This window comes from Ascaphus truei, chromosome 1, assembly GCF_040206685.1.
Source record: "Ascaphus truei isolate aAscTru1 chromosome 1, aAscTru1.hap1, whole genome shotgun sequence".
In the NCBI taxonomy this organism is placed as follows: domain Eukaryota; kingdom Metazoa; phylum Chordata; class Amphibia; order Anura; family Ascaphidae; genus Ascaphus; species Ascaphus truei.
Window position 1 is genome coordinate 87,613,084 of NC_134483.1, and position 25,077 is coordinate 87,638,160.

At 44.1% G+C, this 25,077-nt stretch overlaps 1 protein-coding gene across 3 annotated transcripts in view; it reads left to right on the forward strand.

Annotated features, from left to right (window-relative positions):
• Positions 1–19,524, forward strand: part of LOC142489781 (testis-expressed protein 15-like) — a 48,851-nt gene extending 29,327 nt beyond the window's left edge. For 2 of the 3 annotated variants that reach the window (XM_075591169.1, XM_075591178.1), the window contains 5 exons: positions 109–250; positions 1,125–3,841; positions 13,446–13,513; positions 17,600–17,675; positions 18,467–19,524. In XM_075591169.1, coding sequence (XP_075447284.1) covers positions 109–250; positions 1,125–3,841; positions 13,446–13,513; positions 17,600–17,672 — 3,000 coding nt within the window. In that variant the 3' untranslated portion in view covers positions 17,673–17,675; positions 18,467–19,524. Of the gene's footprint in view, positions 1–108; positions 251–1,124; positions 3,842–4,600; positions 4,656–13,445; positions 13,514–17,599; positions 17,676–18,466 lie in introns of those variants that run through there. The other variant, XM_075591187.1, reaches the window with a different exon arrangement.
• The last annotated feature ends 5,553 nt before the right edge of the window (positions 19,525–25,077 follow it).

Genomic DNA, 25,077 nt, shown 5'->3' on the forward strand with positions numbered 1-25,077 from the left:
AGCTAATGTCCCAGCATTCACTTTGTATGGTGTTATGCAGAAAATATGTTTTATTTGCACCATTACAGTAATCAAGACTACAAGTGTAAATGTTATTTTATCTTACAGGTGTATTTGTATGAATACGACAATAGTTCCAGGCCAATGGAGACACCAAGGCATTGCCTTCCATATGCATTGATAGCTGTCAGGTTTTTGGGTCAGAAGACAATGACCTCATTAATATATCGGTGCAACCCCCTTTCTTCTGGTAAGATTATTCCTTTTGTGGTCTTCTCATTAACCACACTATTACCAATGTAGGTAAAAAGAAAATGAGCAATATTAAGAAGCAGTTGCAAACTTCTCTGTGAGCACTTCCAAATGACAGCATACTGATGTCTGTTTAGTTATAAGCCACAAAAGAACAAAAAGAAAAAAACAACATAACAAAACTTAAAATAGTAATAATTGAAATCCTCATTCATTGATGGAGTACTTGAGGCCGATATCCAAGTCCAAAAAAAGCACAGGATGAAGGTATTGTGTTATATGTTCTACTGTAGTTCATATATTGCCCTACAGAGGTCAATGTGACAAAAAGCAAACAAATATCAGATATATTTCAAATTTAATTTCAGAATAATTATACAGTTGATTACCTGTATTGCACTCCTGATACTGATACTATTAAGGCAAGACTAATATAATTTAAAAAAGGCAGATGTAACTCTGGTTCTAACAAGTAATTATTCAAACATGGTTTACACGAAAAGAACAGATATACCCTGTGTTATTTGCTAGAATTTTTTTTATTCAACCCTGTGTTGTTTTCCCACTGTGGTAAAGTAAGTTTGTGCAAAGTTTTCCTGTATTTTGATTGTAAGTAAACAAAATACCTACTGGCACTCTGGTAGCAGTGAGATTATTTACAGATCAATATAGTAAAATACGTACAAGTTTTTTAGTATGCTACCAAAAAATTGTGATTATGCGACTGGAGTGGCTACAGTTGGTTGTTTGCAGTTCATGTGCAGTATAGCACCTGTTAGTACACTTTTTGTGACTTTAGCCTGTAACCGACACATATTTACAGGAAGTGTCAGCAGCTCTTGCACGTTTCTGATGTTATTTTTTTCTAACAGGGAAATATCACTTAAAGAACTACACATGTAAGAAGCTCGTTAATTCAGACCCAGTAGGCAGAGAATGTTGTTGGACAATTTCAACTCAAGACTGTCAGCATTCTACAATCACTGAAATGTCATCCTCACATTCACCATGCTTATTCGGGACACAATATTTATCATCTAGTGGCAATAATGCTGTAAGCCCCCCGTCTGCTTCTGAAGACCATAAACACTTCTCTGAGTTTATAAAATCCAACAAAGAGAATGCTCGCCCGCCAATTACTTTTCTAGAATTACCTCTTGAAAAAGCTATTGAAAATATCAGGAGCAAGATCTGTATTGAACAATATGACTCGGATCTTAGTGTTCAATGTAGTTCTCTGATAACAAGCAGGACAACGGACAGGCCAGAGGCATGTTTTTGGCAAAAACATATTTCTACATTACCCGAAGTACCAAGTATTTCCAAAAGCAACACAATTGGATTATGTCATACAAAACGTTCTACCGAGGGGAAATCTTTGCCAGTCGTTTGCCATTGGGCTTCCCAAGCCAAACCATTGCATGGAAACTCAATGCAAGATTCACATGAAAATGCTAGGCATAATGGAGATCAACATGCCAGGGAGGTGGGCATTGTTTGTAACAACCAAAGTGCACCGCTTAAAATTGAATGTGATAAAAGATCGACTTCATTGGTGACAGAATTACCAAAGATTTTGCAAAAGGCAGATGAAACATATTCTTTAAAAGCTTTGCAAGAATATAAATTAATTTGCAAGGAAATGCTTCCGACATTCATCACCATTTTTGAGGAAAATCAACAGTGTTCATTGAAAGAAGTCACGGTTGACCGAAAATTATTGGTTGACAGAAATCTTAAGGCATCTTTCAAGCATGTATTAAAACCACAGGCTATCGAGTCATTTGTTGAACTGCAAATGATGATGGAAACCAATCAATTTATTGAAAACAAAATACAATACTTTGAAGGAGAGCCAACATTTCGGAGCCTACTTTGGTATGATAGTTCTCTTTATACTGAATTACTTGGAGGAGAATCGGGTTATCAACAACAGTCCCATTTATATACTGCATTTCAAGAAAAATTAAAGCGCAATGCGTTACGTACGTTAGAGAACCATCACACTCAGCTTGGTGGGTTTCTGGCGGGAATTCATGAAAGGAGTACTTCTTATTATATCTTCCTGAAATACAGAAGAGAAATTGAGGAGTGCGAAGCAGTTTTGCAGAATTGCTCTGATTATTTGTACTTCTCTCTTTCTGTGCCATTAACCTGTGGAGTGCACATTGGAGACACATTAGACGACTTGAAAGCCTTGCAAAAAAGCACTGTAGAGCTTATAAAGACCTATGTTAATCTTCCTATATACGATTCAGGAAAGCAGGAACACGCACTTTACCTTCTAGAAGTCATTTCAGCAAAAATCGATTTCATTAATACATCTGAAACTATAAATATAGCATTTTCACTTTTTGGCCTTGAGCACTTGCTATTTTGTGCAGCAAAAAGTCTTGTTTTGCAACAAAGAAAAAAATATGCCTGGCAGAAAAAGGAAACAAATCTTAGAAGCGAATTAATGCTTGAAATAAATCACTGCGCTCTATCAAAATTGTATGAGATTTATGCCACACCTATTACAATGGGAGTTGAAAAAGCAGAAGATCTATATCAGAAGAACAATGATTTCCATCCTGACAAGAACATGTGCTATGTTGGTAAGATCATTGACCAAGCTCGGTATGCAGATCCTCTTCTATTACAGCAGATGATACTGGATCATGAAAAGCAATTTGATATTATGAAAAAATACTTCCAGATCTTGCAAGAGTGTGATGCAGATCTAGTTATAATCACAGAAAATAATGTTTTGGAAGCTACCAAAAGACAAGATCAAACTGCTATTCTTTTAAAGCCTGAAGCTGTTGAGACTTACATTGAATTAGTAATGACGTATGAAACATTGATCTTTCTAACCAGTTTACTGGCTTCAAAGATGAACCAAAAAACTTTCAGGGGATTGCTGTGGTTTGATACCTCCCTTCTCTCGGAACTGGTACACTGTCAAAACAGAATTGCTTCTCTTCTGAATGGGGAGTTAACGGCTAATGCCATAGATGTACTAAACAGTATGATCATTGAACTGGAGTCAGAGATGGACATAATTTGTGATTACACAGATTCTGTGAACTTTTCATATGCTCTTCAGATAATGACAAGAGAACTTTCAGAGCTTTCAGAGTTAAAGAGCGTACTTTCAAAGAATAAGTCTGCAATGACTACATACATTGACTTTTCCCCATATACAGTTTCTGGAAATTATGGGAGCACTGCAACAGAGCTAGAACACAATTACAACCAGTTTTCTCAATTTCTTGCTCTTCTAATGTCTGCTCCCAAGAAAGATTTAGGGAAAATGGCCCATACCATGAAAATCATGAAAACTATTGAGTGCATGAAGGATGGTACGTTCAAGTCCGGAAAATCCGCTTTTAATTTACTAGTATGTCAGATTCTGGGAAACAAGAAGAAGCGTGAACAAGAATTGGCAAAGAATCAAGAAACAAAAGAGGAACCCAGTGAAACATGCATAACATATAATGACAATAATGACTGGATTAACAAACAGTCTCCCAGGAAAAGGACAAACACTCAGTCATCCCTGGATCTTGGGGACCACAAAGTGTACTTAAGCCCAAAAAAGGAAAAGGTAAGGTCATTTTATTAAATAAATATATTGTTACAGTTGGTTCAGTTGCTTTAAATGTTTAAGGTATTTAAGATCGAAGATACACAGGAATATTGTAAAATTAACACGATTATTATTCAAACTCCATTACATACTAACGCAACCAAACAGGCGTTAACTCCTATTCAAGTCAATGGAAGTTAATGCCCATTTGGGTTCGTTAACCAATAACGAAGCCTGATGAATCTGATGTAAATTGGTTACAGTACAGACATGATGGCATTTTTGTTCCACTGTGTTTACATTTGGGAAAGTGACTTAGTAGTGGTGTATGGGGCCTAGTATTAAGGGTTGGGCGCTCACTACTGTTTTAGGCTCTATAAAAAATGTGTGTTTTGCCAGAATTCATAGGTTTTAGTACTGGATTTGTAAACATCTCAAAATAAGCAAGAAAAGGTTTTTGACATTTTCAGAATTTAAACTCGTGCCACATTTTGTAAGTTTTTCATTCACAAACCAAAACATTTACCCAGTTTATGGAAAAAAAAACCCCACCTGAAAAAACAAACAAAAGCAAAGCCAAGGACGTGCCTTTATCTTGTTTTGGCTCGAATTTCAGTTTCATAAAAAATTTTTTTACGGAACTTTGTCTTGAACTTCTGAACGAACATCTTAAGTTCATAGACGACATGACTTTATGAAATAAATAATCATCTGCTGAATAAATAAATCCCTTTAAAATAACGTAATAACTTATTTTTTTGCCTAAATTTTTTTTAGCTAACTGTGCTTCTGGATTACCGTAAGTAACATAATATTATAAATATGATTTAGTCCGAAATTTATGAATATTTGTGTAACTCAGGCTGCCTGTACCATGAACTCCTATTTTGTACCTGGAGGGCAGAGATAAACCTGTTCATATAGTTACATAGTAGATGAGGTTGAAAAAAGACATGCGTCCATCCAGTTCAATCATTCAACGACAGATAGTTAATCTACATTTGTACTTACAGAATATTGATCCAGAGGAAGGCAAACAAAAAACCCCAGTGAAACATCATCCAATGATGTCTCATAATTGGAAAAAATAAATTCCTTCCTGACTCCAATATTGGCAATCATATTTCTCTCTAGATCAACATCCTTCCCATGTTTACTTATTTGGTGTATCCCTATATACATTTACTTTCTAAAAAGACGTCCAATCTTTTTTTGAAGATATCTGCCATCACAGTCTCCATGGGTAATGAAACTTAAACAAAACAGTGTTCATGGCGCAAAGTGATAAAACAGTTAAGTGCAAATAAACCCAGTGTTAGTTAGCACTGAAAAACAGATAATACTGTAACTCCAAGTAGAAGATTCTCCAGGTCAGCAGACTCTTTGTAGACCCTCATATGAAGAAACACAAATGCAAGGATATAGTGCATTAACATTTACTTTAAGATGACAAACAACACAGAGGGGATGGTAACACACACTCTCCCTGTTGGTAAGTAAACAAGAAGTGACTTCGGGCGCACTTCAACACTTCTCCTTAGATAACAGCACCCAATGCGACCGCTCCACTTCTCAGTCAGGAACAGACCGCGATTGCCTCTGCCAGCGTCTCTCAGCAGCAGTGGGGGCACTCCGCTGCGTCACGGCCGTCTCAGCAGTCTCCTTCCAATCAGGTCTTCTCAGGAGATTGGGTATAGTGGCCTCAAAGCATCAAAAAAAGCCCAACATGTTTCGTCCCACCGGACTTCATCTGGGGGCAATCTCGACCAGTGCGGGTAATCTCGACCAGTGGGGGTAGGGAAAATAGCACAAATATATGATCTTACTACTCACACGGCCATGTGTAAGTAAATACACAACAGAAGTATCTTTGCTTGTCTTTACTTGTCTTTATCTTGTCTTGTCTTTGTCTTTACTTGTCTTTGCTTTTGACTTTTCTATGGAAATCCTTGTCCAGATGGTCCTCGGATCCTCCCAATAACATATACACAATATGTAGGGAGCAAAAGATTAGACTAAATAATTTTGCAATGTAGCAGGGGGATCAGTCAGGGGAGGTTAAGAGTGAATAATGTTAATAATATCACAATACTCACATGGGCATGTGTAAGTAGATACACAACGAGGGGTTTCTGTTCCTTTAAAGTGGATCCAGAGATCTCTATCCCTTCAGTAATGATATTCCTCCAGGTGCCAGACACAGCTCACACCCACGTGATCCCAATAAGATGTATATGAGATGTGTTCAATAGTGGATAAAAGTGCATTTATTCACACATATGTAACGGGTATTCCACCCCACCCAATCTCATATGTAGTGTGAGTGAGTAGAACATGTGGTGTTACCGGTGTGGTGCGTATACCTGCAGGCTCACAGGAGGTCTGAGCCTCCGCTAATGAGAGCCTGGGGTGAATCCTCTGGAACGGATCTTCGTTTACAGCGCCTCCACCTATGTAGGATTCTAGGGAAATGTAGAATGACCCTACATAGGAACCCAATAAGAAACTACACACACAGTGATTATATATAACTAAGGGCTTTACTACGAACATAGAGAATATCATAATCCATTACATAACATCATAACCTGTGTCCCTCTCACGAGGAGACACTACCCGTGGTGACGTCTCGCAGGACGATTCCCCGACACCAGGTGATCCCACCCAGTGTCCCAAGAACCCCACCCAATGTCCCGTACTCCTACAGAGATAGTCACTGGGTGACTGCGCAGTCACTAAAACCTCTAGGCCTGTTGGTGCACATATAATATTGATACCTTCCGAGCACTCCGATGCTCGGGCCTGCAACACTCTTCTCAAAGGGTCAGACGTCCGTCTGATCCTTTCCAGGTATTCTGCCGGTGGACCCCAACGAGGGTCCCACCGCTCCACGGGAACTGCAACCGATCACGGCAACACCAACCGCATGGGAACAGCAACCGCCGTTATCAGCTTTCTGCCTAACTACTTCTAGAGTGACAGCAACCCTAACCTAGGGCCTGTCCCTGAGGAACCGCAACCTGGGATGGCTTGGGGAAAACTCCTAGGGCCTGTGGAACATTAACCTGCCCCCCTTCCCCTAGCTACCCAGTCTCAACTGTAACTGCTAATCCTAACAGCCTAACGCACCTGCAGCCAACACTCAGCTCACACTGTCAGCCTGCAGGGATCCACACACACTTCACACACCCTGCACGCACTGCGCCCAGCACATGCAGCAACACACACACAGACAGCTGCAATCACACACAGCCACCTGGATCCCGTAGCAATCCACTACTAGCACACTGTGCCTATTTGCCAGTGCCCACAGCCCTCTCCGCTGTGGCACTGCCAAACCTGCACCTTACACACACTAAGGGTGACCTCCCTATTTAGGGCCGTCCCTTATCAGTTACCCACTAACCTGGTGGGGAGTTGGGGCCTACCTGGAGGGTGAGGGTACCTATCAGGATGCAGGAGCTGCACTCACTCCCCGCATCCTTCCTTCCCCTTCAGCTCCTCTGCTCCAACTGACAAACGTGCTGCAGCCCAAACAATGTATCTCTTTCCTCCAGGCCTTCCTAAGCCCTATTGGCTCCCTGGTATCACATGGGGCGTGCAAAGGCTCTTGGGATATGTAGTCCCAGCTCAGAGCCTTCCCTGGTAGGCTAGGGGTTCGCGGGCTTTTCCTACCCTGCACTGCACGTGCGCAAGCTCTCCCGGGCTTTCTCTCTTCTCCCCGAGCTGTCCCTATGCTCGCGCGAGCTATCCCTAGCTCTGGGGCTTTCCCTGCGCCTACGCGTCCCTGCGCATGCGCAACGCTGTCTTCAATGGCGGCGCCCTGCCTCACCGGCCGCCGGGACCTTAGAGACGCGATCGCGGCCTTAGCAACGGCCCGATTGCGTCCCCGGCAACCGGCCGCAGGCCGGAGAAGCCGCGCTGCTCCCTGCTCCAGCCCCCACCCTTGGAAGCAGCCGTCGGGTTGTTCAGTACCCGCGATCGAGCTGCGCCAGGGGAGGGGGGTCTCCAGGAGCTGCTGGGGACCAGGGTTACACTCTCCCCCTGGTGAAACACCCAACGCCCTCGCTTGGGGAACGACATAGCATGGTACACAGTTATACAATGAAAAGGCAGTGCATATGTACAACTTATCAATGGTGACTTTAAACCCCAGGTTACAATGCATTTCACACCCATTAATACCCGAGACTAGCTGAGACCGTTTGTGGGGTGCCCCTACCAGATCAGATGGGGGTACCTCACTTTTGCGTCCGTGAGCCTCCCCCAGAAAAATTTCTTGGAGAGCACACTCTAAGGCGACAGTTTCTGGCTCTTCGCTACTTCCTCCCCCTGGTGGAAGGAGTAGCCCAGTGTCTCGGAAGCAGACCTTTACCCGGTCATCCGCGGCAGGGATGCGGTAGACCAGGAGGCCAGGACCTTTCCCGCGGTCCACCACCTGGCGAATGGCACGCTCCTTTTTGGGCGTAAAGGAGGCCAGTCTTCCTAGATCGTCCTTTACACAGTCCTTGTCCCTACGGACTTGCGAGGCTTCCACTGAGAAGCAAGCACTGGGAAATGTCTCGGTTTCACCTGGCCGGGGGGGAAAAGTAGACACCTTACCCCTGCGGTGATTCATGGTGGCCAACAGGTCCTCGGGGACGCTGTCAGTTCCCACCTTGGTGGTATCGGGACCTGTCCCCAATTCTTCTGGGACAGGCCACTCACTGACTCGAACTTCGGGAGCGTTGGATCCCAGTCCTGGGACCACTTGCGTCGGAGCACACGGGCTCACACTCCGCTCAGGAACCGTAGCTTTGGCCTTCTTCACGGCCACCTCCATCGGAGTCGGTGGGGAACAAGGGGGTTCCTTACCACTCTGCTGGCTGACGATGGGCTTCCCTTCTTCCGGAAGGATCGACGGTAGACACTGGTCCACTCTCTTCCCTGGACAGCTACCTTCTAATGAGGACACCTCCGCCAGGACGCGATGAAGAGGGAAGCCCTTCGCCCGGGCGACCAGACTTAAGGAGCCATCGTGCTCCGCGGTCACCTGGAGGCTCACCCCCGACACCCCTGGGGCAGTCGACTTACCCTTGTCGGCGTTAGGTACTGGTCCCCATTCTAGGACCGATGGTACCTCTGTAGTAGGTCGGACTGACCATTGTAGGGCACACGGGCCCACAGCCGGGTCCGCAACATCGGGACACACTTCCTCTAGGGCACACGGGCCCACAGCAGGCTCTGCATTCGCCGAGATAGTGTGTTCCTTGGTGTCACTGAAGTGGTCCGCCGCCAGGCGCATCACCACAAGTGACGGGTCGCTGGATTCACTAGAAGAAGGTGGGGGTATATACACCTTACCCTGTGATTCCTCTGTCTCACTGCTGGGGTGGTTCGCCGGTAGGCGCATCGCCACCGATGGGGATTCAACCTTGTCCGCTGGCAACATCACGATCGGATCCTCCGCCAATGTGTTGCTCGGCTCCAGGATGGGCTGATCCGGGTTCTGTGGTTCCTGCTCAGGAACCAGGTCTAGAAGGTTCACTTGGGCGCACTGGCCCTCCGAAATGTCTATGAGAAAGGTAGATGGGTTAGTTATACTGACCGGCTCTTCAGGCTGGGGCACAATAGGTTTTAAGAACCAGGCACCGCAATCTTCACATTGAGGCTCCCACGCCAATGCCGCTCTAGAACAGTCACATGTGGGGCTAAAATACTGTATGCTCAGTTCTCCATCCACGGTGCCGGTCTTGAAATCCAGTGGTAGCTGAAATAGGTCGGCTCCTTGGACATAAGCTTTTTGCAGGCATGTGCACATTAATGTAAGGGCTTTCACTCCTGGCGCGTGCCAGGCCACATACACATTGGGGTGTACTCCCTTACAGTCTGTTTCATCACTATCAGGAAACCAAGAGTCTATTTCATTTATGTCGGCCACAGTGCCCTCTTCCTCGGGCTGTCCTGTAGCCGCCAACGGCACTGGTCGCAGAGTCGGTATCCTGCAGCAGCCACACATGCGTCCCCAGGCCAATTTACAAAAGGAGCAGTCACCGTTGTTACAGAAACATTCCCGGCACCCATCCTCGTTTGCGTCTTCCAGCCGCCCTCTGATCAGGCACGTCAAAACAGCAAAGTTCATACTACCCGACGGACTCAACGATTCTATCATACACGGACACAACAAAAAGGATACGGCCCCGGCCTTCGTCGGCCAGAGTCCATATGACGGCGAGCAATTTTCTTTGCCCCCAGTACTTTCTTTGATGGAGACAGCAGTTACGGATGAAGGCTCACAGTGCTTGCTCCCCCTGGGGGAATCTGAAGGAGGGGCAGCACACTCTTTCATTGAGTGACTCGGGCTCGGCACAGAGTTATTCAGTTGGCGGGGGCGGGGCTTAGGATTTCCCGCCAAGCTCGGACAGTTTGCAACATTTTCCCGCGCGGGCGGGAAATCAGCACGTGACTTCTTAATGGCGAACAAAAATAGCACAATTTAGAAAAATGAAAACAGGGCACCCCAGGTCACCTCTCAGCAGCGCCTCCAAATGTAACGGGTATTCCACCCCACCCAATCTCATATGTAGTGTGGGTGAGTAGAACATGTGGTGTTACCGGTGTGGTGCGTATACCTGCAGGCTCACAGGAGGTCTGAGCCTCCGCTAATGAGAGCCTGGGGTGAATCCTCTGGAACGGATCTTCGTTTACAGCGCCTCCACCTATGTAGGATTCTAGGGAAATGTAGAATGACCCTACATAGGAACCCAATAAGAAACTACACACACAGTGATTATATATAACTAAGGGCTTTACTACGAACATAGAGAATATCATAATCCATTACATAACATCATAACCTGTGTCCCTCTCACGAGGAGACACTACCCGTGGTGACGTCTCGCAGGACGATTCCCCGACACCAGGTGATCCCACCCAGTGTCCCAAGAACCCCACCCAATGTCCCGTACTCCTACAGAGATAGTCACTGGGTGACTGCGCAGTCACTAAAACCTCTAGGCCTGTTGGTGCACATATAATATTGATACCTTCCGAGCACTCCGATGCTCGGGCCTGCAACACTCTTCTCAAAGGGTCAGACGTCCGTCTGATCCTTTCCAGGTATTCTGCCGGTGGACCCCAACGAGGGTCCCACCGCTCCACGGGAACTGCAACCGATCACGGCAACACCAACCGCATGGGAACAGCAACCGCCGTTATCAGCTTTCTGCCTAACTACTTCTAGAGTGACAGCAACCCTAACCTAGGGCCTGTCCCTGAGGAACCGCAACCTGGGATGGCTTGGGGAAAACTCCTAGGGCCTGTGGAACATTAACCTGCCCCCCTTCCCTTAGCTACCCAGTCTCAACTGTAACTGCTAATCCTAACGCACCTGCAGCCAACACTCAGCTCACACTGTCAGCCTGCAGGGATCCACACACACTTCACACACCCTGCACGCACTGCGCCCAGCACATGCAGCGACACACACACAGACAGCTGCAATCACACACAGCCACCTGGATCCCGTAGCAATCCACTACTAGCACACTGTGCCTATTTGCCAGTGCCCACAGCCCTCTCCGCTGTGGCACTGCCAAACCTGCACCTTACACACACTAAGGGTGACCTCCCTATTTAGGGCCGTCCCTTATCAGTTACCCACTAACCTGGTGGGGAGTTGGGGCCTACCTGGAGGGTGAGGGTACCTATCAGGATGCAGGAGCTGCACTCACTCCCCGCATCCTTCCTTCCCCTTCAGCTCCTCTATCCAACTGACAAACGTGCTGCAGCCCAAACAATGTATCTCTTTCCTCCAGGCCTTCCTAAGCCCTATTGGCTCCCTGGTATCACATGGGGTGTGCAAAGGCTCTTGGGATATGTAGTCCCAGCTCAGAGCCTTCCCTGGTAGGCTAGGGGTTCGCGGGCTTTTCCTACCCTGCACTGCGCGTGCGCAAGCTCTCCCGGGCTTTCTCTCTTCTCCCCGAGCTGTCCCTATGCTCGCGCGAGCTATCCCTAGCTCTGGGGCTTTCCCTGCGCCTACGCGTCCCTGCGCATGCGCAACGCTGTCTTCAATGGCGGCGCCCTGCCTCACCGGCCGCCGGGACCTTAGAGACGCGATCGCGGCCTTAGCAACGGCCCGATCGCGTCCCCGGCAACCGGCCGCAGGCCGGAGAAGCCGCGCTGCTCCCTGCTCCAGCCCCCACCCTTGGAAGCAGCCGTCGGGTTGTTCAGTACCCGCGATCGAGCTGCGCCAGGGGAGGGGGGTCTCCAGGAGCTGCTGGGGACCAGGGTTACACATATATAACAACAAAGCTCACATGTACAACAGCCCAAATCAGCAACACCACTGACCATGTGCAATGCAGCATATAGGATCCTAGAGCAGGAAACAAATGGAGACAAGCCAGATCATAGGCAAGGACCTTCAATAAGTAATCAGGACTCCAAGGAACAGGTCAGGTCAGAAACAGAAGGAGCCAGGATCACAAAACAAAGACAAGGAGGTGCAGGAAACAGGAAACTATAAAGCAGGCAGAGAAAGAAGACAGAAGCACGGTCGAAGTGCACAGATGCACAAAACGCATCAGAAAGTTCTTCTCAAGTTTCCTGTTAGTGTATATGTTGCAATTTGTCCAATAAAGAATCTTTTAGTAGCGATCCAGCATCCGTAATAGCTTCTTCTATTTGGAATGCATTTTTTTCTTCACCGTCCTCATCTCCCCCCTTGGGAGAATACTTCCAGAGACAGAATCACCCAAGAGGAGACAAACCGAGGAACACCCAGGGCAGGCAGAAACAGCAGCACATCCGGTGGACAGACAAAGGAACTGGAGAGAGGGAGATCTAGGAAACTATGTCAGGGCTATTCCTGACAGTTAATTTGGCACAACCTATCTTTCATAAATCCATGCCAACTATTACTAATAATTTACACTTTTCCTCATCATTTCCACTTGTAAAATTGCAGACACTTGAGTTATAAAAGAGGCGTTAGAACATAATAAGATATTTTTTTTTAAATAGAGTTGTTTTGTAGAGTTAGTAATATGGTTAGTAATTTAATGGTGGATTTTTCTTTTTTACCTTTTAAGGACTAGTTAAGGACTGCCTACAAATTATTAAATAGTGTTGTAATTCGCTTGGCAAGTCTTTGATAACAACTTATAGAAAAGAAGTTGATGGCATGGAACACGAAGACAAAAACATAGAACACAAGAGCATATTTCAATTAATAGAAAATTATTGAACAGAAATAGAACCCCACATTACCACATTCTATTCTGTGTTTGTTTTTAGTAATCCTTCTGTTTTACAGTGATGGATTCTGTCATGATGGATTAAGACTCCAACCCACATGAAAATGGTAGAGAAGTGGAGTAACACAATAAACAGTCAATAGTCAAATAGTCAATTCTATTCACTTTAATGGAATTAATGCATTTTTTACCCTTCTCATTCATTGAATGAGGGACCAAGATGTGTTCATGGTGTTTTCAATGTAATGATTGACAATTTGTACAATGGAGTCTAATGAAAGTTTTCATGTCTACGATGTAACATTAATTATTGAGATTTACATGTACCGTGAACAAAATGTTGGTTGCTAAAATTAATCCATCAATTTAAATATCCATACGATTAGGTGATAAACTCCCCCAAAATTCATTCTACAGCAAAGCAAGAGGAAAACAGATGGCAGAGAAACGTGAGGTAAGATAGAATCTATGTTATTGTCTCTATGTCATTTCTAATTTGTACTTGAGCATTGAAGACTCTGCCTGTATTACTGCATGTCCTAAGGTAAATTGATTGTTTCTGAGTAAGAGACCACCTTCCCTTATAACACTAAAGACGACAGAGAAGCCCAATGCTACATCCAACATGACAGAAATACACAGTAAAATACTTATATATTCTCTTGAAATAGGGTCATTTAGTTTAAATGTTTGGCCAAAGCGTTGTAAGCTTGCGAGCCACGTCAAGGCAGACACCTGTTCGCAAGGCCTAACACTACCAGATAAAATACTAATATACCTCTATTAGGATTAAAATTCTCATTTACCTCTATTAGGAGGGAGAAAGACCACAGTGGGTCTATATCCAGCAGAATGAGGCACTTGCAAACTAGGGAAGTGGGGAGGGGCGGGCTTAAAACCTGGGAAGGAGGAGCCACTAACCTCCACCAGCTGGAACAGCTGAGAATGGGTTAACAAAACACAGAACCCCAGTAAGCTCTTTTTGGGAACCCCTGAGCTCCCACAAAATATATATATGTATATGTGTCAAAATGGAGTCCTATTGAGCGTGGAATATGTATACAACAGACGACAGAGACGCCCAATGCTACATCCAACATGACGGAAATACACAGTAAAATACTTATATATTCTCTTGAAATAGGGTCATTTAGTTTAACCCTTTGGCCAAAGCGTTGTAAGCTTGTGAGCTACGTCAAGGCAGACACCTGTTCGCAAGGCCTAACACTACCAGATAAAATACTAATATACCTCTATTAGGATTAAAATTCTCATTTACCTCTATTAGGAGGGAGAAAGACCACAGTGGGTCTATATCCAGCAGAATGAGGCACTTGCAAACTAGGGAAGTGGGGAGGGGCGGGCTTAAAACCTGGGAAGGAGGAGCCACTTACCTCCACCAGCTGGAACAGCTGAGAATGGGTTAACAAAACACAGAACCCCAGCAAGCTCTTTTTGATAACCCCTGAGCCCCCACAAAATATATATATGTATATGTGTCAAAATGGAGTGCTATTGAGCGTAACATATGTATACAACAGACGACAGAGAAGCCCAATGCTACATCCAACATGACAGAAATACACAGTAAAATACTTATATATTCTCTTGAAATAGGGTCATATTTTATATTATATTTTGTGAGGGCTCAGGGGTTCCCAAAAAGAGCTTACTGGGGTTCTGTGTTTTCTTATAACACTAAACACTGATGTACTCATCAATTAACGTAACGTCTCAGGTGTTTTTTTAACAACATTTTGCAGCGTTATTTTTTTTTTAAAGATCAGAAAACAATAACCTGTGCAGTATAAGGCTAAGTCCCCGCTGCAGCCGACGGCGCGCGCCTCTACATGCGCGCCTCCTACCAACCAAACTTGTGGAGTTCTAAGACATAGGGTTTAAAATCCCAAATGAGGGGAACGGGTACCAACCACATGCGGCAGCAGGTGCTCAGTGTGGACACGAATTGTCCGGACTGCACGAACACACGGCAAACAACTCCCTCTGCTGGCGCTTCCTGGTTCTCACGTCCCAGCCAATGGGTAACTGTGTAGGGCTGCTTCATTGTGAAACGCGAGAGCGAACAAGCCTGCTGGACGCAGCCCTGTCTTCAAGGAACCAGCGTTCCAAACTGAGGGAGCAAAGCTGTTTTGCAGTATCCAGAAAGGATTGCCTGGACTCTCTTGGGACAGAGTTCCCCAACCACAGATAAGGACTTATATGTTATTCCAGACATATGTGTATATTGTTTAAATTGGAAGTAGTATAGCTATCCACGGGGTTAGCTAGCTACATTGTGTGTAGTTAGCCTCCCTATCATGGAGTAGGTTTTTGTTTTATGATTTGGTTTGCCTTCAAGGGACAGTTTGCCTATTTGTTATTGATGTGGAAAATAAACCACTGAAGGTTAAATCCTAAAACATACCGTTTGGACTCTTACTGACCCTACCGCGAGGCCATCCTGCCACACCACATACAAACTAATGTAAGCACGTAAGTATACCCACACATGCAGGTGTATAATTAGAAATCAAGGTGTACAATATTGTATATCTAGAACTCCTCATAGAATGAAAATGCTTGCGCTGACACCCATTGTGGATGGTGTGTCTCTTAAGCTAAGTACATAATATTACATTGTGTGAAAAACTGTATGAACCTCCATGTAGGTTAATAAAGGTCATAAGGTTACTGAACTACCTGGTTAGTTTTAGAAACTCACAAAAATACATTACAGCATTCTAATAAAGAGAAAACACAGCGCACGACTCTCATAGTAAAGTAATTATATTGTGACAATATTCAAATGTAAATGATTGCACGTACAAGATAAATAGATCATAAAAGCAGCACATGTTTAGGGTACATGTTACCACTCTGGAGATTGATGACTTGCTTCGTGAGGATCCCTCTGCATACACTCCTTCTGGTCCGGGCAGGAAACTTAACCCCTGTCTCAGCAAGAGTATCCAATTACGTTAGTGTAGCAAAGTCCGTTACATAGTACCCACAGGGTTACAATGAAGACAGCAATGGAGCAAACCTGGTTTTCACCAGGAGTGTATGCTGAGGGATCCTCACGAAGCAAGTCATCAATCTCCAGAGTGGTAACATGTACCCTATACATGTCCTGCTATTATGATTAATTTATCTTGTACGTGCAATCATTTACATTTTAATATTGTCACAATATAATTACTTTACTACACTATGAGAGTCGTGCGCTGTGTTTTCTCTTTTTTGCATGTTTCCTGTGAGACAGGCTGCAGACTCTCCACGGATGTTAAAGGTTTTTTGTATCTTATATTCATCTCAATTTATTTATTTCACATTTAGGAACACAACATTGTGTTCCCTTAAAACTTTATAAGTGCACTTTTAATTCACAACTTTAATTGGGTTGTAAATTCTTCACAATTATTTATTTATTATTATTATATATATTAAGCTGCATTCGGTGCGCAGTATTTTTTTTTTATAGCATTCTATTAAAACATAATTTCTAACACTCGTTCCCCCCCCCCACACCGTCCTTCCCACCACTTGTACCGTATGGAGACCATAGTCCCAGTTCCCCTCACATCCCCCACTCGCCATGCAAAACCGCAAGGTTGGTGCAGCCAATCCTCAGCTGTCAGGTTGCTTTCCAGTATTTCGGGTGCAGGCTGGGCCACCCAAATACATCTCTTGAAGAAGAATAAGACATAATTCCTGAAAAGGGACTCCCAGACACAGAGGGATAAACACAGACACAAACACCAACGAGGAGGAAGAGAACAGAGAAGGAAAGGACACGAAGAGAGGAAAGGAGAGATCAGGCCACGTCTTCGGGTCTCATAGAGCAATCTGTTGTATTGAGATCGGGTAAGCTCATCAAATTCTCGTTTGTTTTTTAAATCTGTCGTGGACGGCTACATTCTGGTCTTGATTCTTTGATGTTGCAGGACCTCTTCCGCATGGCATCAGGTCCCATTGAAGCAGGTTGCATCCCTCTTCTATTTTGATGGTTGATTGAACTCCATTCCAAGAAGGTGGAAGGGAAAGCCCTATTTATTTGGAACCTTGTTTTGCAGCAGCACAGTAGTAATTCCTCTAAGTGCCCTTCTGTTTGCCAAAGTTTGTGGAGACCGGTCAGGGAATATTTGTAACTTCTTGAAAGTTTGAGGGAGTGCTACTCTATACAAGTTGCGTTAAGCATTTGTTCCTTAATGTAGAATTAATGAACCCGCATCATTACATCTCTGGGAGCATCTTGGGGTGCTGTTTTGGGTTTCATATTGCGATGTGCGCCATCCAGGAGCAGTTCAGTGGTTTCATTTGATGCTAGGAGAGAGCTTGAAAAAGTCCAATAAGAAGGATCTTAAAGAATTATGATTCTGTTCCTCAGGTACCCCTCTGATCTGGAGATTATTGCTCCTGGACCAATTTTCAAGATCCTTTTGTTTGTCCATGATAATGAAAATTGACTCTTTTTAGGGAGGATATTTTTTTGTTCTAGGTTGCTGTGTGTTAATTCTATATCTGTGATTTTATTTTCTAGTGTCTCAGTGTGCTCTCCAATGGCAGCAAGATCTTGTCTGAACTCCACCGCCACTTTTTGGAGTTCAAGCTGAAGGGTAAGTTTGAGTTCTGAGAAAAATGAATCATGTCTTTAGTTGTGACTGGGCTACGGTCATGTTAATCTGACTCGGAGAAGGAAGATCTACTGCCGGAGTGTATGGTCTCCGTTCCCATGTCTCCATGTGGCGGGACCTCCGTGCCCTTCTCCCGCCTAGCAAAGAACTGAATGACTTGCTTCGTGCCCCCCTTTTTCGGCTTCAATTGCATCCCCAAACATTCAGACACCTTTTTGTACTGATTTTTCTATTCATTTAGTGAGATATACCCTGTATTTTAGGTAAGTTGCCGTACCTTCTCCTCGGAGCACCAGTTGTATGCAGCCATCTTCGAGTCAGACAATATATTTTTGCTTTATCTCCTTTTTAACTGAAAGTCATAGATGCATGAAACAGTTTACTTGGAGAAATGGAACGAGCAATTACAGTAGCTTGGGTAGACACGAAGGGAACCCTAAGAGGTCATGATGTTTTGGAAAAGGTCATAGATCTGGTAGAGTTTGTGACTTTGTAGAAAACAGGGAACTTGGCACAGTGAGGCAAATTGACCTTATCTTGTCTGTTTCTCTATTTCTATTGATGATTACTAACATTAAGGGTCATGTTTAGTAATCAGTACTACTCCATAAGACACCTTCTGGCACCAGATGACACCTTAATGCTCTTTACTTCTATGGGCGGTACGGTGTCTTCCAGTGCTGGAGTAGCACCGCCAAAACTCTCTAACAGCTTTTTTTTTCTTTTTGTCTTAATTTCCATTTTTAATCACATTTCTGATTTATTTTCTGCAGATACCTGGCAATAACTATACCTCTTTTGCATATCGATGCAATTCCCATCACTGTAAATGAGAACGAGCAAAGACAAGTTTTTGCTTTTGACAAAAGCATAATTGTCCTACTATTCCTATAGTGACTAGAGCTAAAACGTTTTTCCATGTATGATAAATCTGACACATCAGCAAGAATATGTTGTGTTCTGCACAGTGTATGAATCCTAGATAATATACTCAAATGCTAAAACGTGCTGTTTAGTTTTGCTGCGGTGAGTGATCGAATATGGTGTATCAACAGCCTGCTGCAACATAAGTCTCCATAGAAGTCCATACGACCACATTGCTAGATTCTACAGGGAAACAAGGTGTGAATAGATGTTTTAATATTGTACTCTTATGTTTGTGTTAATTTAGTATATTTTATCTAATATGCCATTTTGGAGGAATCATTCACTCAAGTGCAGAGCTGTTAGCACTCAATGTTATATGCTTGTTAAGCCCATTGAAGAAAACAAACTGAGGTTTTGTGAATAGTAACACGGGCAACCTGTGTCCCCATTGCATTGCAAGCCTCTCTGGCACTGCAGTGGTTAAACCCATGCAAACGATAAGCAATCTTTTATGAGTTTATTATTTTTGTTCTACACATTTACATTTATACCCGTTAAGGCAAGGTTTTAATATTGCAACAGCATTTGTTTTCCATAAGCAGAGGTTATTTAAAAAAATATATATTTTTGTACCTTTTTAAAAAGTGGCCATAAGAATTGTTAATTTGTAAATGTTTCATTCTTGTTCACTTGCAAGTTTTCATTTAAACTTTTCTTGGCTCATTATCTTAGCTAAACATTTGTCATTCCTCATAATTTTATTTAAAATGATTGGCCTTCGTTACTAATGTGTGGCTAATAGTAGTACTGTATAGCATACTGTGTTTCCAAGGATTATTTTGCACATGTCTCAAGGTCAACGCAAAGATGTGGATTGCAATAAATCAGGTCTGAATGGACATATTACATTTGTACATGGAGTTTCATATCTGTAGTGTGATGTGGATTTGCTATTTTTTTTGTGTCTCTCACCCAAAGTTGTAAGTGTTTAAAATATTTTGTCAGAGTTATCAATTTGTGTTGTTTTATTCATTATTTTCTGTGACAAAAGGCCTTTGCGTCTTAAAAATATTATTTCAAACATTTAAAATGTATGGTGATGCATCTGTTTTTACTGAATGGAGGAGTCATCTGTTTTTGGAGAGGTTTTACAAATGTGTAAAGTAAGTTTCTGCATGGAAACGGCAAAATAATACTATATACCATGCAGGGCACTACTTGATCTCTGACTGCCACTTTTAAGCTTTATTGGGGTGAAACACACTTTTTAATGTAAACTTCAGAAAAATTACCCCCCCCAAAAAAAACCTGAATACATTAGTTAAAACTTTGCAGCATTTGAGTTGGTTTTATTGGCATTTTTAGTAATTTAGTAAAGAAATGATAAAAAAAAACTCGTTTAAGTTAAGCACGAGAACACCATACATAATAATTAGTTGAATAGTAAGGATATTTTAAAATATTTTTTATGTGCCTCAATCTTGGAGAATCTTACTGTATATGTTGTTGTATTGTGCTTGTGTCAACAAAACACAAAACCCCAGCAAGCTCTTTTAGGGAACCCCTGAGCTCCCACAAAATTTATATATATATATATATGTGTCAAAAAGGAGTGCTATTGAGCGTGGCATATGTATACAACAGACGAGAGAGAAGCCCAATGCTACATCCAACATGACAGAAATACACAGTAAAATACTTATATATTCTCTTGAAAAGGGGTAGTTTAGTTTAACCCTTTGGCCAAAGCGTTGTAAGCTTGCGAGCCACGACAAGCCAGACACCTGTTCGCAAGTCCTAACACTACCAGATAAAATACCAATATACCTCTATTAGGAGGGAGAAAGTGTTACGCCGGTGCTGACCGCAGACCAGACCCATCCCCTGTGCTGAAGGGGGAGGTAGGAATACACTCACCCGCAGCAAAGGGAGCGTGTCCGGAGTGTGGTATTAAGCGTTGCCAGGCCAGATGTAAGTAACGTAGACAATACTTGCTGGTACCGGGTATAGGAGTAGAATAGTGATTGCCTTGCCGAGGTCAGGGAACGGAGAGATGAGAAGGTTGAAGTCCAAGCCGTTATCGTGGGATGCCAGAGTATACGTAGTCCAAGGAGAGCCAAAGTCGAGAGCCAAAGGGGGTAGTCGTACGAGCCGTGTCAAAACCTGTAGTAACCGAGAGAACACCACACACATCCATACAGAGACTATGTCGAGCGATGAGTGAGGGCTCAGAGATGCTAGATAAGGCTGGGCTGACTAATCAGGGATGGAGGCGGGTCAGGAGGACTTCAGGGAGCCTCTCTGGATAGGTGTAGCTGATACAACCTCACAGCAGGAGCCTCACAGCAGGAGTGGAAGTAGAAGAGTGGATGCTGGGCGTGCGCTCTGTAATCTGCGTGTGCACGCGACCAGCATTGGAGGAGGACACACGTGCACGTGGGACGGAGGAGCTGACAGCCCGTGGAGGCAGGTAAGCGGAGGTTGCGCTGCGCGCCCTGAGTCTCCCTGAGGGTAATTTGTGTGTTGCGCAGACGGTGCTGAGAAATCAGATTCCTAACAGTACCCCCCTCTTCAGGAACGGCCTCTGGACGGTCCTCAAAAGGTTTCTCTGGAAACCTCCTTCTGAAGGCTCTAAGAAGAGCCGGGGCGTGAATGTCCTTTAAAGGAACCCAATACCTCTCCTCGGCTCCAAAACCTTTCCATTGTACCAGGAACTGGAGTTGACCCCTGGACACGCGGGAATCCAATAGAGATTGAACCTCATACTCTTCGTTATTTTGAATGGTAACTGGATCCGGCTTGCGAGTCTGGTCCGGGAAGAAATGACTGGAGACAAAAGGTTTTAAGAGAGAAACATGAAAAACATTGGGGGTCTTCATACTGTGTGGTAGCTGGAGGCGAAATGCCACAGGATTGATCTGTTCTAAAATAGGAAAAGGACCCAGGAATTTAGGTGCCAATTTTGGGGATGGTACCTTTAAGTGGATATTTTTAGAGGAGAGCCATACCAAATCCCCTGGCCTGTACCTGGGCACAGGACAACGGCGGTGATCGGCCTGAAGTTTAGATCTGTGGGAGGAGTCGAGAAGGGTAGTCTGAATTCTGGACCATGCTGCTTGGAGAGAAGAAATGCGTTCGTCTACGGCCGGTACCCCAGAAGGAATGTTGGAGATGGGCAAGCAGGGAGGGTGAAACCCATAATTTATAAAAACAGGGCGACTCACGGGTGGCTTCATTCTTGGCAGAATTAACAGCATACTCCGCCCAAGGAAGGAGTTGAGTCCAATCATCCTGGGAATCAGAAATAAAGCATCTTAGGTACTTTTCCAGGGACTGCTTGATTCTCTCCGTCTGTCCATTGGACTGTGGATGATAAGCAGAGGAGAAGGAAGAAGAGATGCCAATCTCTTGGTGAAAGTTCTTCAAAACTTGGACACAAACTGGGACCCTCTGTCAGAAACAATGGAGGAAGGAATCCCATGAATCCGAAAAATGTGATCCGTAAAGATATCAGCAAGGGCGGGAGAGGTGGGTAATCCTTTCAGTGGAATAAAATGGGCCATCTTAGAGAATCTATCCACGACCACCAAGATTGTGTTCATTCCTCTGCATTTGGGAAACTCCACGATGAAATCCATCGAAATATGGGACCAGGGACGGTCGGGGACAGGTAGAGGTAACAGAAAACCTTGGGGTTTTTGACGGGATGTCTTGTTCTGTGCACAGGTAGGGCAAGCACGGGTAAATTCCAAAATATCTTGGGACATTTTAGGCCACCAAAAGTTGCAACGAATAAGGTCAATAGTATTTTTAAGACCTGGATGACCTGCGGATTTAGAATAGTGGCCCCAACTCAGGACTTCAGGAACAAATTTGGGGGGTATGAAGAGTTTGTTGTCAGGAACTGCCAAGTGCTTAGGAATGCGTCTCTGAGAATGCATAATCTTATCAAGGATCTTGAAGGTAGATGTGGCGAGAATCCTCTCCCGTGGAAAGATGGTCTCCAAGGACTCCTTTGGTCTCTCCTCAGAGGAATGTTGTCTGGAAAGTGCGTCCGCCTTTACGTTTTTTGTCCCGGGACTATAAGAAAGGTGAAAATCGAATCTGGAAAAGAGAAGAGACCAACGAGCCTGTCGTGGACCAAGGCGTCGGGCATTCTCAATGTAGAGAAGGTTTTTGTGATCCGTGAGGATAGTAAACGGCTCTTTCGATCCCTCCAAGAGATGTCTCCACTCTTGGAGAGCCATCTTCACGGCCAGGAGCTCCCTGTTACCCATGTCGTAATTCCTCTCAGCAGGAGAAGTATGCACAGGAATGTAACTTGTCTTGGGGCGTAGGTCTCTGAGATAGAACTGCTCCTGCGCCGCAATCGGAGGCGTCGACTTCCAACACGAAGGGGAGATCGATGTTAGGATGACGGAGGATAGGGGCGGATACAAAAGCTTCCTTGAGTACCTGGAAGGCTGACAGAGCCTCGGGTGACCAAGCAGCTAGACCCGTGCAGGACGGAGGATGGCTGATGGCCCATGGAGGCAGGTAGGCGGAGGTTGAGCTGCGCGCCCTGAGTCTCCCTGAGGGTAATCTGTGTGTTGCGCAGACGGCGCTGAGAAATCAGATTCCTAACAGAAAGAGTAGATTTATTACTCCCCAAAAGCTTCCAGTACGATTAGTATGATGGGAAACATACCTCTTCATTTGGTGCTAATGCAGTTGTTCTTTGAAAGTGTGGGTACCCAGTTGCACTCTGAAGGACTTAGTAAACACTGATTGTCAATCAACTTCAGGTGTATTTTGCAGCAAGTTAAAGTAGGATGACTTGTGAGTCGCCACTGGTGGGACACAAGAAGACCGCCTTGAGAGAATAAATTATCTGGAGTTAGGTGCAGAGAGAAAAACGGTTTCTTCTGCTGGACCACAATTGGGTGTTTCTTTCTGGGCTGGTGGGTATAGTGGAACTGGCACAATCCACTGAAAATTAGGATAATTCAGTATACAATGACAATGAATATCTGTATAAAAATCATCGTAATATGGAAATAAAAGTTCGGTCCCACACTGGGAACACTGAGGTTGAGGACTTATTGGCAGCTTTCATAGGTATAGCTTTAGCAAATGCTCTAATACTATTTTTATTTTTTAATGGGTGTTTTTGTATGAAATGTATTTGTTGATGCGTTTTTTGATATTTCTACATAATATATGTATAGCAGAATAAAAAACAAAAACATTTTTCATATAATTTTACTGGGTATGCATACACATACGCAAAGACAGTACAGCCAGCCTCACACTGCTGAGACCCAAAAGGTCGAAACAGCTTTCTGTGAGTAGGTTTACTGGCTACAAACTTTTTTAACCCAGGTTATGCTGAAAACCTGTGTAATGCGGCAGGCATATGCTTATAGGGGTCCATGTCAAAATTGATTTGAAGCTAAAAGTGACTTTGTGTGCTCTTTTGCATGTCATTTCCCAGAATCCCTTGCTGCAGTGGAAGCACTGTTTGCTAAGAGAGAATGGGGAATGGCAGGGTTGCAGACCTGTCTTAAGACTTGAATGTGCTCACAAGTGATATTTTCATTTGACACACACACACTCTCTCAACATGGTTGCAGGAGATGGAAGGGATAGTTTAAAAAAAAAGTTCAGCTCTAAAGCAAAATACTTTACAACAACCTTAGCGTAAAAAAAATGCAATGTCTTCTTTGCTCCCAGTACCTCAAATCAAATAAAAATAATGAGCATTTGTTTGAACCAAGTATGTTATTGTAAATCCTACACTTGAGATTTGCACTTTTACCACAAGGAGTCACCCTAGACAACATTTTGACAGGTTACTATCCACAGTGCACTATCTACTGATACGTACTTTTGGATCCTAGAAAACAATAGTTCCCAGCACACAAAAAAAAAGAAGGAAAAAAGGAGGGGAGCAGTGAACCAAAAAGGTTTAATGAGCAAAACAGAAAGTGAGTGAAAAAAAACAATACAACAATGAGGGAGGGGGATGGGATGGGGTATGAACAAACGTAAAAAGTACAGGGGAAGGGGACCGGCAACGTTTTGGGGTGTTAACCCCTTCAGGCCCGTTTCCAAAAGACACGTATCTAATGGTACTTTCCTATTCCCTTTACCAAACTCCCAAAGAAAGAGCACCAAAGGAGACAGTGTTTTCTAGACTGTTGGTTGGGAGGAATTAGGGTCTTCCCTGTTCCACATTGCACCAATCATTCCACATACTCATTTGTGTGCTGTCTATTATTTTGTTTGTTACATACTTTGGAGCCTGTTTCTTCTTGCTGTGCCACATGGATGCCTCTAGATTATGAGAGACATAGGGCTGTGCAACATAGAAACATATTTGACATTAAAAAAAACATTTATTTTGTGAAATGACACTCAATGCACTAAATCAGGGGAGCGCAAACTGGGGCCGCGAGATTTTCCAGCGGGGGTGCGGCGGTTGGATAGGTCCAGCGTTTTCCCCCAATGCATTTAAATTAAATGCCGGGGGGACCAC